Source organism: Oryctolagus cuniculus, chromosome 5, assembly GCF_051225735.1.
Source record: "Oryctolagus cuniculus isolate XC-2025 breed Fujian yellow rabbit chromosome 5, ASM5122573v1, whole genome shotgun sequence".
NCBI lineage: Eukaryota > Metazoa > Chordata > Mammalia > Lagomorpha > Leporidae > Oryctolagus > Oryctolagus cuniculus.
The window spans coordinates 164,991,589-165,007,470 of NC_142871.1; the positions used below are offsets into that span (position 1 = coordinate 164,991,589).

Consider the following 15,882-nt stretch of genomic DNA (forward strand, 5'->3'; position numbering starts at 1 on the left):
CAGGATAGAAAGTGTGAGTTACACACTGGCAGGTGCACCCCTCCTTCCACAGATTATATAGAGCATGTTCTAATAGACAAAAACAATGATTGGTTTGGGCAAAAAGAGCTTGGTCCTTCTTTTAAACCCAGAGAATAGGCGTTAAAATTTCACATTGTGGACAAAATCATTCTTGTGAAAAAGAGCCATCAGAATTCTCTGCTGGGGCCGGCGTTGTGGCGGGGAAGGTCAAGCTCCCGCCTCAGCGCCAGCATCCCATGGGGCACCACTCCTTGTCCTGGCTGCTCCACTTCCCCTGCTAACACACGTGGGAAGGCAGCAGAAGACGGCCCAAGTCCTAGGGTCCCTGCCACTCACATGGGAGACCCAGAAGAAGCTCCTGGCTCCTGACTTTGGATCGTGCAGCTCCAGCCATTGTGGCCATCTGGGGAGTGAACCAGCAGATGGAGGACCTCTCTCTCTGCCTGTTTCTAACTCTGTCTTCCAAATAAATAAAATAAATCTTAAAAAAAAAACTTTATGGAAAGTGTGGATCATGAAAAAAAACTATGGACACATTTCAAAACTTTTGTGTATCTGAATAAACTTATCTTTTTTAAAAAATGAACTAATGTATTTCTTTTGACAGGAAGAGAGAGAGAGAGAGAGAGAGAGCAAGCACACAAGCTTGAGCAAGCTCCCATCCGCTGACTTCCCTAATGACTGGAGGCCAAAGCTCAGAGCCAGAAATTCAACTCAGGTCTCCCATGTGTTGGCAGGAACCCAGTTGTCTGAGCCATCACCACTCTCTCTCTCAGGGTCTGCATTAGCAGGAAGCTGAGTCAAGAACAGGAGAAGTGAACTGGCCCAGGCACTCCATCCAACAGGGGCCATGCGCATCTTAACTGATGACTAAGCCAACAGGCCAAACACCCATCTCCTAAAGTTCTCTTCTAATTCCTATTCTTCCTAGAACTTTTAGAAGTACCCTTGTATATGCAAAACATCTAATCCATTGGCATGGACATTCATGGCTACAATAGTTAAGACTTAACATTTTCTATGTCACGCACTATGGTAAGTGTTTCAATTGGATTTAACCTCATTATTATCCTCACAGCACTCTATCCTATCCTACAGGCAGGAATTAATGTTACTTCCATCTGGCGGATGAGAAACCATCCACCTAGTGAGGCCTGAATTCAGGCTGTCTGCTCCAGGGCTCATGTCTTACCATTTGTTGTTGCTTACTTAACTTTGTGCTTGTCTTGTAAGTAACTGCGGTAGTTGCTTCATTGGGTTGAAAGGGTACTGAAGTACACCCCCGCCTCCTTCCCATCCTGAGAGGGTCTTTATGGCCATTAGCACGTGGGCTGAAACAGATTCCTCAATGTGAAGGGAGCTGGGTTGAACACAGCCTCACAGAGTTCCCTCCCCAAGGTGGTGAGAAAAGACCAGTGCCTGGGCTGCTGTGGGTGATCGAAGGAGCAAAGAACTGAGGCCCTGGCTGAGAGCCTGCTCTTGGTCTCCAGCACCAAACAGGTGCTGAGGCAGAGCCTTCTGGGACAGACACCAGAGGATTCAACCACCTTCCATTCTTACCCAGGTGGAACGGGCATATTCTCAAATTTCAGGCCCCGTCAACTAAGGTTCCTGGTGCAAGAAGACACGAGAGGCAAGAGACAACGGCCACCAGGCTACCTCCAGCCGTTGTTCTGTCAAACTCTTGGATTCATGCTTCTCAGAGACACTGCTGTCTTGCTCACCTACAGTTTTATTTAGTGAACAGTTTGAAGGGAAAAGGGGATGCAATGACATCCCTCAGAAAGGACTGCAGGGAGAGAAACAGAAGAGTGTAAGTCACATCAAGTTCAACAAGACCTCCCAGGCTCCCCTTCCAGTTCTCTGCCTTGGCCATGGATTTGGTCTTTCTGACCAGCAGCCTACTTCCTCTCACTGGAAAACGCCATTTAGAAACCAAGATCTGGGCACCAGCGTTGCCCACTGCTACTGCAGCATCCCTGTTCTGGGCCCCCAAAGAAGGCAAGGCCAGAGAGGGCCACACACGGTACCCTAATCTGCAAAACCCACGAGCCTGTATGAACACTTCTGATTCTAATCTAGCACAGCTTATTCTCGCCTCCCCATTCCCATACCTGTAATCCTTTTCTCACTGAGCAACCTGGCTCTCCTGTCCTCAACACATTTACGTCTTTGCTCAGCTAGAACAGAAGGAAGTTTCAGAAGGGCTCACCTGAACCATTTGATCTGGATCCTAAGGGCAGATCTGAGATGGACAGAGCACACTGAAGAGGACGAGGGAAGAGGACAGGCATCATGTCAGATGTTCCTGATTTTTTAAAAGAAGTCATTTGTCAAGGACGGGGGTGGGGAGGCAAGGCTGGGAGGTGGTACAGGGAGGCTGTGACACAAACCCGGACACCTCAAGGGGAAGCCACCTTTTTAGAAGGGTTAATCAGTTCTCTTACTACACTTTTTAAGCCACGTTTCACGTGGAAACAGTATCTCCAAACAAGAAAAAGACGCATTTGGGGGATGACCTAGGGTAGGGGCCTGACTACACAGGTTAGCAGAAGTTAGAAGGGTGAGAGAGAACAGAGGAAGCAGCTGACCACGGGCTCAGTCTGACCGTGATGGAGAGAGAAGTGAGGCCTGGACAGTGCAGGCAGACTGGGCTTGGTGGGAATGCGGGAAAGGGGAACAGAGGAGGGGGACTGTGACAGGGGAAGGGGAAGGGGTCTGCGGCTAAAGAGCGATGGCTACACGGCGCGGGGGAGGCGCCCAAGTCCATCTGTGCAGCCAGGCGGAACGCTTGTGTCGTGGCTTACAGAAAGCCAGCCAATGGTGGCATCTGGGCACTGTTCTTAGGCCGGTGGGGTGGGAAACCCAGCCAGGTGGGAGAGCCGTGAAGTCACGCGGCGGGAGATGACCAGAAGGCAACAGATGGGGCAAGCACAGTGGGCGGTGGGGTGGTATACCAACCACGGGGATGGTGAGGCAGAGCGACCTCTGAAAACGCCCAGCTGGGCACCCCTAACCAGGGTCTCACTGGGTGTCATTGTCACGCCCCTGCTGCGGCCACGGAGGGCAGAATTCTCTCTGCTCTTCTGTGAGACTCTCTTTTTGTATGATTCAACAATGTTTTTCATCACATTATCTATTATCATGTAATAGCTAAGTAAGCATCTGAATCATTTTGAAATGGAGGTATTGCACTCCTAAGTCACAAAAGAGGCATAAATTAAGTCAGATCAAAATGAAACTGACATCCGCTTACCCTGGTGCAGGCCCACTGTGCATAGTCCTACACACTTCTACAGGCTCTCCTCTGATTACAATAAAACTAATTAGTCAATAAATAATGTTTGAGGCTCTACCTCATTTGTTCAGCGCCCAAGTTCAATTTACATACTAATGGCTGCATATTTGCCTTTAATAGATGCGGTATGCGAAAGTAAGTGTAATAAATGAATAACCACTTGAGTGTAAAGCTACCGCATCTTCATGAAAAGTCTGAGAACGGTACAGCCAGTGTCCCTGTTTATTTCTTCTACTCTAGGATAAGCAGATCCCAGGACGGGGAGGAACCTGAAACCCATTTCAGAGGGGCACAGTCCTGGGAGTGGTTCGGAACCTCAGAGCAGACACGGATGGCGAGGAGAACGCGTCTCTGCTATGGTGTGCAAGCAGTGAGCCCCCTGCTCTGGAGGCCTGGCCTCCGTGTGCAGTGCTGAGGCCCCGGATCCTTTCCCAGAGGTGGGGCCTCGTGCGCTGTCATGGGCTCCCGAGTGCGCTGGTGTGCTGAGAGTGAGCTTCCGTAAGGCAAGGCCGCCTCACAGGCTGGGCCCCTTCTGCACCTAGTCATGGCCTTTGCTGCTTTTTCACTATGTCGTGACAGTCAAGGTGAGCTTCGCCCGAGGCCAATCAATGGGGCCACCCAATCGTCGGCTTTTGCCTCCAAAGCTGTGAGCTAAATAAATAAACCATCTTTAAATCAAAGAAACAAACCAGTCTCGGGAATTGTGTCATAACAATACAAAATGAACTAACACAACCCATCAGACTCGGCCCCTGTGGTTTGGAGCTGGAAACACTTGCACAGGTGTGTACATAGAACAGATGTTGTCCCTGCTTCTGGGAGCCTGCCCAGAAATCTGCTCTAGAACCTATTAAACGGTCAGGTTCTCCCATCAGTAATCTCATCAAAACTCCACGCAAAAGGTGTTATTTTTGTGGGGCTGAATCAATCTATTAACAGAATGCATTTTTTAAAAAGACCTATCATTTATTTGAAAGGCAGAGTTATGGTGGGGGGTGGGGAGTGAGCTTCCATCTGCTGTTTCACTTCCCAAATGGCCAGAGTGGCCAGGGATATGCCAGGCTGAAGTCGGCACTTTTTCTGGGTATCCTATGTGGGTGCAAGAGCCCATGGACCTGGGCCATCTTCTGCTGCTTTCCCAGGTGCATTAGCAGGGAGCTGGATCAGAAGTGGAGAAGCCAGGACTCAAACCAGTGCCCATATGGGATGCCAGCATCCCAGGTAGCTGCTTTACCCCTATGCCACAAACACCAGCCCCACAGAGCCTACTTTCTATTCTCTCTCCTTTTCTCTAATGTGGTCAAATGACACAACACAATTTCCATGAAGCAGGTGTACTGCTAACAGGGTGCTAAATGTGAAACTGAGTGACAAGAAAAAAAAAATCCATGAGAACTAAAGATTCATATCACGTGGGAAGAAGGCAACTGAATTACGTTTAGAAGACGCCACAGTTAGGATAATGCAACTACTAAAGATACGCAGTGAAGCCCCAAAGAGTGAAATAATAAGAAATGCTATGGCTTTTATTCATTAAATCAGAATGCAAAGGGTATACCTGATATTCAGGATTATCAAATCTCTAAACAAATCATTCAAATCAACTATGAATGGCACTCTCTTCCCATTTCCCCACAGTTCCACCAAAATAATCACACCAGGAAGACCTAAATATTCAAATGTGAATATTTACAAGAATGCCTTATTCTAATTTTTCCTATTTTAGTTTTCAATCTTTGGCTAAGGATGAAATATATTCTGTTTAACATGCAGAAATATTTGGAAGAAGAGGTCTCTAAAAGAGGTTAAAACAACTGTAAATTTTTTAAAAAATGTGAGGTTGGATTTCAGTGACGATTAGCATTTGCACGGCTGTCCTTAACCAGCTTCAAGAACTTGAAGTATCTCCCAGGAGCCAGAGCAGAGGCTCAGTACATCTGGCCTTGCCATCCCCTCCCGCTCGGACTTCTGCAGACGCTGTCCTCCTGCCGGGAGGGAGCCTGGCCCCCTTCCTACTTGCTGGCCCCTGTGCTTGGTCCTCTTACAGCAAGTTCCTGGTACCCATGCTAGTTCCTGCACACCGACATACCTCCCCGAGAACAACTGATCCACCATCTTCCTGACCTAACCTGCCCTGGACCAGGGTCTCAAAGCAATGAGCCCTGGCTCACCCTGTTCCAGCTTCTCATTTCTGCCCCGGCCTGCACTGCCACCTGAGCTCAATCACACCTGTGACCATCCTGCACACCTGTGCACTTGACTATGCCGATCAAACAGAACAAAGTAGACATTTTTACACTTATGAACTCACTTGACCAACACTGGAACCATCATCTTCCCCAAATTCATTTATTTTACTGTTTCCTATCCAAGCCAGAAACCTAGGGATCATTCTTCTCCTTGCTCACCTTTATCCACGATGACTAAACACCCAGTCACTGCCAGTACGTACGTGTAGATGCAGCATGGTTTCTGACCTCGGCCCTTTAACTCTGGAAGGCAGCGGCATTGCGGTTTAGGTGATAAATATTTGGTGAGTGTATCTCTAATCGCACTATCTCCAGCACCTTTCAGTGCTGTCTCTTAGAACCTCTGGAGCCCAAACCCTACCTCCCAGCCTCTCTACCACTGCCCGATCTGGTCTCATGTACTTTCTCCTGTGCCAGGCCTGGAACGGACTCCCCGTCCCAGCCTTCTCTCCACATTAGCAGCACTGAGATCTGTCTACAATGGAAAACCAACTCAATTTCCAGAGAAATTCAAAGCCTAAGCTGTGTGTCCTGTGCTGCCCTTGTCCATGTTCCCCACCCTATCTCGGCTTGCCCCCCTAAATACCCTAAACTGAACCAGCCTGTGGCTGTCTCCTGCCTCTGGGACTTCTCCTTTGCTGTCCATCACCAGCCTCCTCCCACTCAGCACACACCCCTGACTCCCGCCCACCTTTATCAAAGCACTGACACCCATCCCCGCCCCCACTCCTGACTAGCGAATGAGCTCTCTGAGGGCAAGCACGGCACACGGCACCCGGCACGAGAGCAGATGCTCGGAACGCTTCGCCAAGTCACTGGGCCTGCTCTCGCACTCGGGATAAACCTGTCAACCTCATCCACATTAACTAGGGTCTCACGAAGCAGCAGGGGGAGAAAAGCTTCTTTGGTGGGTGTCATGTGACTGTGGGCAATCTAATTTGCGTCAGATCCACACGTCTCAAAAGTGAGGGTGGGCAAAACACAGGCTGAAGCACAGAGACACGCGGACAGAAGCAGGAAGAGGCTGACACACTGTGCTGTCCACACGGACCATCAATGCCAACACAGCCAGGGACCTTCCCCACGCACAGTCCTCACGGACACCCAGCTAGCTGGCCGGCACTGCTGTCCGGGGTGGAAAAAAGACCCAGGTTGCCAGGCCAGCAGAGGCAGCTGTGAACAGGGCCACAGTGCTGGCTTCCCCACTCATGAGGGCTTTCACACACCGCAGTCCACTGTAGAAGCTAAAGGCCAGCTCCTCTGTGCTCCTCTGGATCTTAAACCCGAGGATCCGAGGTTCTGAGGTACTTGTGTCAGCTGGCACGATGTTTCCTGAAGGGAAAGAGCCCAGAAACAGCCATCATCTCTTTTCACAATCAACTTTTTTTTTTTTCACTTTACAAGACTGGATGAAAACGGATGTCAGGTGTAACGATACAATCTGAGGTCAACAGCAGAGGAGATAAACCGGAACCCTTGTGCACTGCTGGCAGGGATGCAGGGTCATGAAGCTATTAGGAAAAATAATATGGTGGTTCATATATTTGATTTTTGAAAAATCAAAAACAGACTTACCATACTTCCTCGTCCGTTTTCTGTTGCTATAGCAGAATACCTGGTGCTGAGCACTTTTTCAAGAAAAGAGATTTATTTAGCTCTCAGTTTGGAACGCTGAACGTCTGTTTGGGGGTGGTCCCACTGATCTGACTTCTGGTGAGGGCCCTCTGGTTATAGCACAGCATGGCAAACGGCACCATGGTGGGACTGAATGTGACAGGAAGAGGACAGAGCAATCCCTTGGCAGGACAGTGAGTGAAAGGGATTTAGCTACCAGCCTTGCTCTTTTAAGAAAATTCTTTATTAATTATTAAATTTTTTTTGAGAAGAAGAAAGAGACAGACAAACCAAGCCATCATCTGTTGGTTCACTCCCCAAATACCCATGAGTTGGGCTGAGGCTGGAGCCAGGAGCTGGAACACAATCTGGTGTCCCACCGCTGGTAGTAACGTAATGACTTGAGCCATCGCTACTGCCTCCTGGGCTCTACATTAACAGAAACAGCCAGGAATTAAACCCAGGTATTTCAGTGTGGGACACCTGCTCCCAAGCTTGCTCTCTGACAAGCTGCTCTCAGGAGAAGTAACCAGAATTCCAAGAACATTAATCCCTTCCAAAGGCACTGCATCTAACGACCTCAGCTCCACCTCCTACGGGTTCCACTACCTCAACACCACCACACTGGAGACCAAGCTTTGAGCCTAGAAACTTCTGGGGGACATTTTTTTAAAAATTTTTTTGACAGGCAGAGTTAGACAGTGAGAGAGAGAGAGAGGGAGAGAGAGAAAGGTCTTCCTTCTGTTGGTTCACCACCAAATAGCTGCTATGGCCGGTGCTGCGCCAATCCGAAGCCAGGAGTCAGGTGCTTCCTCATGGTCTCCCATGCGGGTGCAGGGTCCAAGCACTTGGGCCATCCTCCACTGCCTTCCCGGGCCACAGCAGAGAGCTGGACTGGAATAGCAACCGGGACAGAACCGGCACCCCAACCGGGACTAGAACCTGGGGTGCCGGCGCCGTATGCGGAGGATTAGCCGTGAGCCGCAGCGCCGGCCGGGGAACACTTTCAAACCAGAGCACCATATGACCCAGCAATGATACTGCTAAGCACGGAAATGCCTCAAAGAATGGAGAGCAGAGTTTCCAAAAGACATGCAAACCCCCATATCTATGCAGCACTGTTGAACACAGCCAGCAGGCAGAGACAGCACCATCAGACAAATGAACAAGCAAAACGTGATATCTGCATACAGCCAAAACACATTCAGCCTTAAAAGGACAAATTCTGACGTGTATTGCAACATGCAGGAGGCTTGAGGGCATGGTGCTGAATGAAATAACCCAGCGACAAAAGGACAACTGCTGTGCACCTGTACATGTATACGGTATCAAGAGGAGTTAAAGTCACAGAGAGGGGAAACAGAGCGGGAGCCGCCATGGGCAGGGGGCTGGGGGCTGGGGACAGGGGGATGGAGCGTAATTATATGAAGGGTACAGAGCTACAGGTTTGAAAAATAAAAGAGTCCTTTATAAACATTTTCTTCCGTTCACATCACCTTTGTCCACAAGTTGAGTTCGGGTCAGTTTAGATTTCGTCACTGACTGAGTTTAACAGATGAGACAAACGCTGGGTTCTCCAAGGTGTCTGACATTCAGGCTCGCAGACGTCGTATGCTGGGCCTGCAGTGTCTCAGTGGCTGCTGAACAGAGTCTCCAAGGGTGCTGGCTTATTTGTCTGCTTTAAATTTTTTTCTTTCTACTATTCATAGCAAATAAAGACGTTCATACTTATGGGGGTACCATAAGAGATGTTTTGGTAACATGTGCACCTTGTGTAATGTCCAATCTGGGTAAAGACATCTAACTCCTCAAACATTTAACATTTCTTTTGGAAGAAAACATCCAAAATCTTAATATTAAACAGTATAATATTATCTATGATATTTTATCATCTATATGAAATCTTAATAAACAATATACTAACATTATCTGCAGTCACCCTACCATGCATAGCATGCCAGAATTTCTGCTCCCATCTAGCTATAATTTAAAACTCAGTTAATCAACCTTTCCCCATGTCCCCCCCCCCCCCATTCCCTCTGGTAACCACCATTATAGTTTAAAGCGTCACGTATCAGTAAGACGGCATGATAAACGTCTTTCGCATATTTCATTTCACATGGTAACCTCCAGCTCCATCCATGCTGTTGTGAATGACAAGGGTTTCTAATTGTTATGGCTAAGGACCAGTCCACTGTGGCAGTGTACCATGTTTTCTTCACCCATTCATCACCAGACGGGCACGTAGGCTCTTTCGGTTTCTGGGCTATTGTGAACAGTGCTGTGATGAACAAGGGGTGCAGATGTCTCTTCAGCAGACAGATGTCACGTCCCTTGGAAATCCACCCAGTAGTGGGACTGCTGAATCATATATATGCAAGCTCTATCTTCATTTCTTGGGGGAACCTCCATACTGTTTTCCACAACTGCTGTGTAATTCAGAAGCCCACCAACGGTATGCAAGGGTTCAATTTGGAAATGGCTGCTGGTGAGCGTTACACAATAATGCAAAAATAATTAATGCCAATAAACTACATACTTAGAAATTTTTAAAATTTAATTATTTGACAGAGTTAGACAGAGAGGGAGAGAGACAGAGAGAAAGGTCTTCCTTATGTTGGTTCACCCCCCAAATAGCCGCTACGGCCAGAGCTACGCTGATCCGAAGCCAGGATCCAGGTGCTTCTCCTGGTCTCCCACACGGGTGCAGGCGCCCAAGCACTTGGGTCATCCTCCACTGCCCTCCCGGGCCACAGCAGAGAGCTGGACTAGAAGAGGAGAAACTGGGACTAGAAGCTGGTGCCCATATGGGATGCCGGTGTCACAGGCAGAGGATTAACCAAGTGAGCCACAGCGCCGGCCCCCAGAAATGTTTAAATGGTAAATTTTATGTCTGTTTAATATAATTTAAAATACATACATATATATACACACACACACATACACATGTATTTTATATATGTGTACATAATTAGAGTGGAGTCAAAGTTATCCCTTCTAGAACACTAATTGGAGTTAACTGCATTGAAGTATACTTATGTTGTCTAGAAGGAAGTGTAGAGTTACTAACAGTTTGTGAGCCTTGGCACATCTGTGGGGATGGACTGAGCCTGTAAATGTTAGGGTAGGGAAAAGGCTCAGCGGAAAACACAGACCCAGCCCAGCTAACTTGGTTTCTGATGAACAAGGAATGAACCACTCAAACACCTAAAGTCATGATGCTGCCGTGAGTTCATGCTCCAACTCAGCTCCTCCTTTTTTTTTTTTTTTTTTTTTTTTTTTTTTTTTTTTTGACAGGCAGAGTGGACAGTGAGAGAGAGAGACAGAGAGAAAGGTCTTCCTTTGCCATTGGTTCACCCTCCAATGGCCGCCGCGGACGGCGCTCTGTGGCCGGCGCACCGCGCTGATCCGAAGCCAGGAGCCAGGTGCTTCTCCTGGTCTCCCATGTGGGTGCAGGGCCCAAGCACTTGGGCCATCCTCCACTGCACTCCTGGGTCACAGCAGAGAGCTGGCCTGGAAGAAGGGCAACCGGGACAGAATCCGGTGCCCCGACCGGGACTAGAACCTGGTGTGCCGGCACCGCAGGGGGAGGATTAGCCTAGTGAGCCTTGGTGCTGGCCTCAGCTCTTCCTTTACAGAAAGCTGTGGACCTAGGGAAAAACATTCAATATTTTTGATCAGGTACTGAGACCAGATCTCTGCCACTCTGGTGACTATTTAAACAAGGGTAAACACCATAATGTCATTAAATGAGTAGTTCTTACCTGGGGCATGCTAGGGATAAGTGTAAGTCATATAAAGTTATCAGGTTAGACAGATTGACCGGTGATTATAAATGGGAAAATAATAAATATGTATTCAAAATGAGATTGCAATGCCCAATTCTGAAACAAAGAAAAGCTGTAATGTGAAAAAAACCAACCAGAATAGAAATTCATTTTAGACAAAACAATCTTATAGAATAGCTGACAACTTTAAAAATAAGCGTACCCAAGATATTCAAATTATTCAGCAAGAAATCAGGTGTGGGGAGCAACTGGGAGCAACTCGGACTAGACTAAGTTACTGGAATTAAGACTTATTCTATGCATCTGCTCTCCCACAATATGGCGCTGAGAAGGGAAACAGCTTCTACACAGCTGCCTCCAGTTCAACCAATAAACTGTAGGACCTGCTCCTGATTGGAGGAGAGCAGCGTACTCGGCGTGTGGGTAGCAGAGTTGGGATTGGTGAAGAGGACTATAAAGGAGGAGAGAGACAACATGCACCAGGAACATCTATCTGAAGGAACACCTGTGCAGCCCCCGAGAGAGCCGGCCAGCGGTGTGCCGCTCCCCCGCGGAAGTGGGGAAAGTGGCTAGGGGGAACCGCCCTTCCACGGAGGTGGAAGGGTCGGTAGCCAACCCGGGAAGAACCAGCAGCAAACCCGGGGAGGGCCGAGCAGACAAAAGAACAACGCAGGGTCCTGAGTCGTTCCTCCACGAAGAAGGGGAACGACAATCAGGAAACAATACCAGTCATAAATTTAAAAAGTGAAATTGGGTATTATGGAAATAAGTATTAGTTATGAAGTTAAAAAGATTATCAGAGGAAACTGTTAAAATGGTGGAAAGTACAGAGAAATTCACCAGCATAAGAAAAGAAATTTTAAAATATTTAATAATGAAGGAAACTGATAACTAAGAGTCCAATACACAAACTAGGAAACTCAAAAAAGACAATGGGAGGATTGAGTCAAGCAGAGATAACATGGTTCTAGAGCTGAGTAAAGATGTGAATTCCCAGAACAAAAGTACTCTTCAAATACTGACTGAGACAAAGATAAATCCACACAAGGATGAATCCTATCAGAACTGGAGGACATCAAACATACAGGCTTAAACATTATCCAAGAAAAAAGGCACTGCTATCTGCAAACAACAGTTCCATCAAGATTGGACTTTTCCAAAGGCCTGAAGCAGCATCTTCAAGGAGCAAAGGAAGAATGCTTACCATTCTAGAATTTTATACCCAGCTAAGCTACCAATCAAGAATTAGCACAACATGAAAGCATTTTGAGATACACAAAGACCAAGAGAATTTTAAAATCCTACACACAAAGAATGTTCAAGTGACAGATTTCATTAAGAATAAAACACTCTAAGAAGAAGGCTTGGCATACAAAAAATATGCTGTTTAATATAATTTTAGTAAATATGCTTAATTATTGACTAATGAAAATTATGCTTTCTGAATATCAAGTTAATACAAATGTTATAATAACTTTGACAATACATTTGAAAATGTAGATAAAATGGACAAACTATTAGAAAAACAATTTATTAAAAATTACACAAAAGAGGGGTCGGCGCTGGGTGTAGAGGGTAAAGCCGCCACCTGCAGTGCTGGCATTCCATATGGGCCCCAGTTCAAGACCCAGCTGACCAACTTCTGATCCAGCTCTCTGCTATGACCTGGGAATGCAGTGGAAGATGGCCCAAGTCCTTGGGCCCCTGCCCCATGTGGAAGACCCAGAGGAAGCTCCTGGCTTTGGATTGGTTCAGCTCTAGCTGTTGTAGCCATTTGGGGAGTGAACCAGCCGATGGAAATATCTCTTTCTGCCTTTCAAATAAATAAATAAATCATTTAAAAAATACACAAAAGAGGAAAGCTTAATAGCATAAACTATTTTAATTTGTGATTAAAAATAGCCCATAAAGAAAATTACAATCCCAGATAGCTTCACTGGTAAATCTGATCAACTATCAATGTTCAAAATAGTCTTGTGGGAACTAGGAATAAAACATACTTGCAAACTAGTTTTATGAGGAGAGTATAATCTTAGTATCGAAACCTGGTATCAGTATAACGAGAAATTGCAGGCCTGGGGCTGGTGCTGTGGCACAGCTGGCTAAACTGCTGCTTGCAACACACCAGCATCCCAGATCAGAGTGCCAGTAGGTGTTCTGCTTCTGATTCAGCCTCCTGCGAACCCACCTATGAAGGCAGAGGAAGATGTACCAAGTACTTGGGTACCAGCCACTCATGTGGGAGACCCAGATGAAGTTCCTGGCCTCTGGCTTCAGTCTGGCCCAGGCCTGGCTTTTGTAACCATTTGGTGGGACTGTGTTTGTGTGTGTGTGTGTGTCTGTCTGTCTGTCTGTACCAGTATATGGAAGATCTCTCTGTTGTTCTGTTCTTTCCCCTTCACATGAATGAATGAATGAACAGATCCTTGTGCAAAGATTACATGCCTATTTCAGCCCTGAAAACAGATTCAGAAACCTTAAGCAAATATTAACAAGTCAAATCCACAACTGTATAAAGAATGTTATGTCAAAATTACGTTTCAGGAATATAGCATGGAAAAAAACAATCACTAAAGGTCAGTGCATTAATGACAATGCAAAAACTCATGAGATGGCCTCAACATGATGGAGACAAGAAGGCAGTGGCAAGGAGGAGCTACGCTTTGCCATCCCTGCCCTGAGCCCTTCCTGCACTGCCCAAGGCCCACCTGTCCATGTACTACCGAAACAACCCCTTCCACGTAGCAGAAAACTGCAACCTCTGTGCTTCTGCCACTTTAGAACCGACAATGGCCAAAAACATCCAATATGGCTGCCGGCCGTGTCTGAACCATGATCTCCTTTAGTTCATTATGCCATTTTAGTAAAATTATCTCGGCTGACATGCCTACTGCCAACACACACCTGATGCCAGAGCACTTTTGAGAGTTCCAAACAAGGGCACGGAAACACCAAGTGTTGGAAGCCCTGTCTCAACCTCCACCCTCCTGAATATGCAAATGAGCCCTGTCCCAGACAGATCCTGAAGGAGACAGCCCAGCCTGGTGCAGTGCAGCCCATTCCTGAGCGGGTGCCTTCCCTTGGAGGGAAGTAAATCCTGCCTCTCAGCTGACCTTTACATATATCTCATCCATGAAGTCCTCCTTGTGATGGAAAAAAGAACCTGGACGCACTCACGCCACAACAATAACTCACGGAAATGCTGGGCACACTTAAGATTCATTATCACGAAACTCCAGCAAACAAGAAAGAGAAGGAAATATGGGTAATCTGATAAAATCCTTTAGAAAAAGCTTACAGCGACCACTTTAAATAAATACTCATTTCAAAATTTTCAAGATCAGACATTTAATTAGGTTTTAATTTTACATTACCATAGTTCATTTAGTTCAGTCTCCTCAATTCAATTTGCTACAATAAGAATCAAAGAATCACTCCTGGTGAGATGACTTTTTCAAAGGCAGTAAGCTAATAAATTCCCTTTTGCATGTAGATCTACAAACCCCCTGGAATTCATTTTTGAATAATTAGGAATACCGGGCCAGGTTGTATTTTTTCCACTGTTTTAAGTTCCTCTTCTGCTGTTAGTAACACAATAACCATAGACTGGCTAAGTTTTAAAGACAAGTAGTTTCTATATAGTTCAAGGTCAAGGGGCTGCATCTGGGGATGGCCTACTTGTAGCGTCCCATGGCAGCACAGGACATCACATGGTGACAAACAGGGAGTCAGTATGTGTACACTTGAGCCTCTTTCTCTCTCCCTCTTCTGAAAGCCTCCAGGATTCACTCAGAGGGACTCCGACCCGATGGCCTAAACTAACCCTAAACACTGTCTAAAAGCCTCATGTTTAAATACCATAGTACATGGGCCAGTGCCAGGGGTTCTGGACTCGGTTGGGGAGCTGGATTATGTCCCGGTGGCTCCTCTTCCAGTCCAGCTCTCTGTTGTGGCCTGGGATTGCGGTGGAGAATGGTCCAAGTGCTTGGGTCCTGCACCCACATGGGAGACCGGGAGGAAGCACCTGGCTTCAGATTGGGGGATGAACCAACGGAAAAAGGAAGACCTTTCTCTCTGTCTCTCTCTCTCACTGTCTAACTCTGCCTGTCAAAATAAAAAAAAAATTTGCTTATCAAATTCCGCACCAAATAAGAATTTCTTTGAACTGCGTTGGCCATGTAATTACTTTCTGAAGCCATCCTACCAGTTGTTTTTGGAAACGCACAAGTGTAGTAAGAATGTGAGAACGGAAAATGACACGTTGAACGTGGTCGCCTTCAGGGAGGAGAGCCACCCCGGGAATGTCAGGGAGCCATCCCCGGGGACATCAGGGAGCCATCGGCGTTCCAACTGCATTTCTGAAGCTTCTGCTGTTCTAAAATAATTAGTGGCAAAATCTAAGGAGTTGCTAGGGGTTGGTAGCTGGGTGGTAGGCCCCCCGCTCTACATGTTAATAGCAAATCAAATCTGAGAATATATGTTTAGGATGGATCATCATTGAGTAAATTGTAAAAATAAGCAGAAAATAGCTTCTCAAACAGCAGTGACAGCTTTTCAGGTACAGTTCAAACTGCGCCGAACAGTCTCCTCTAGGGCCGTCTCCTTATAATCCACCACCTTTGGCAGCGAACAGCTTACGATTATAATTTATAAGTCTTAGAGGGAGGCTCTTCAGGAAATAAATTCTTCCCTCACGCCGAAAGAAAACATTCGATTAATTACTCAGCCAAACGACAGAGTAATTAAGGGAACCAGAGTAAAAATTACATGTTACTTTACCGACATTCTTCACTTTCACGATCATAAGATCACACACACAGAAAATGCTCACATCAGTGCATGAAGTCTGAAAAGCTGTGTAACGATGTCATCACGAAGGAATTCTCATTTCTCTGTCTAAACACAGGCAACC

At 46.7% G+C, this 15,882-nt stretch overlaps 1 protein-coding gene across 21 annotated transcripts in view; it reads right to left on the reverse strand.

Annotated features, from left to right (window-relative positions):
* Window positions 1-15,882, reverse strand: part of FARS2 (phenylalanyl-tRNA synthetase 2, mitochondrial) — a 495,105-nt gene that overhangs the window by 186,777 nt on the left and 292,446 nt on the right. The window contains exon 8 of one of the 21 annotated variants that reach the window (XM_089334505.1): window positions 6,606-6,900. The exons of the other annotated variants lie outside the window; for them this stretch is intronic. Coding sequence (XP_089190631.1) covers window positions 6,787-6,900 — 114 coding nt within the window. The 3' untranslated portion in view covers window positions 6,606-6,786. Of the gene's footprint in view, window positions 1-6,605; window positions 6,901-15,882 lie in introns of those variants that run through there. 21 annotated transcript variants of the gene reach the window in all.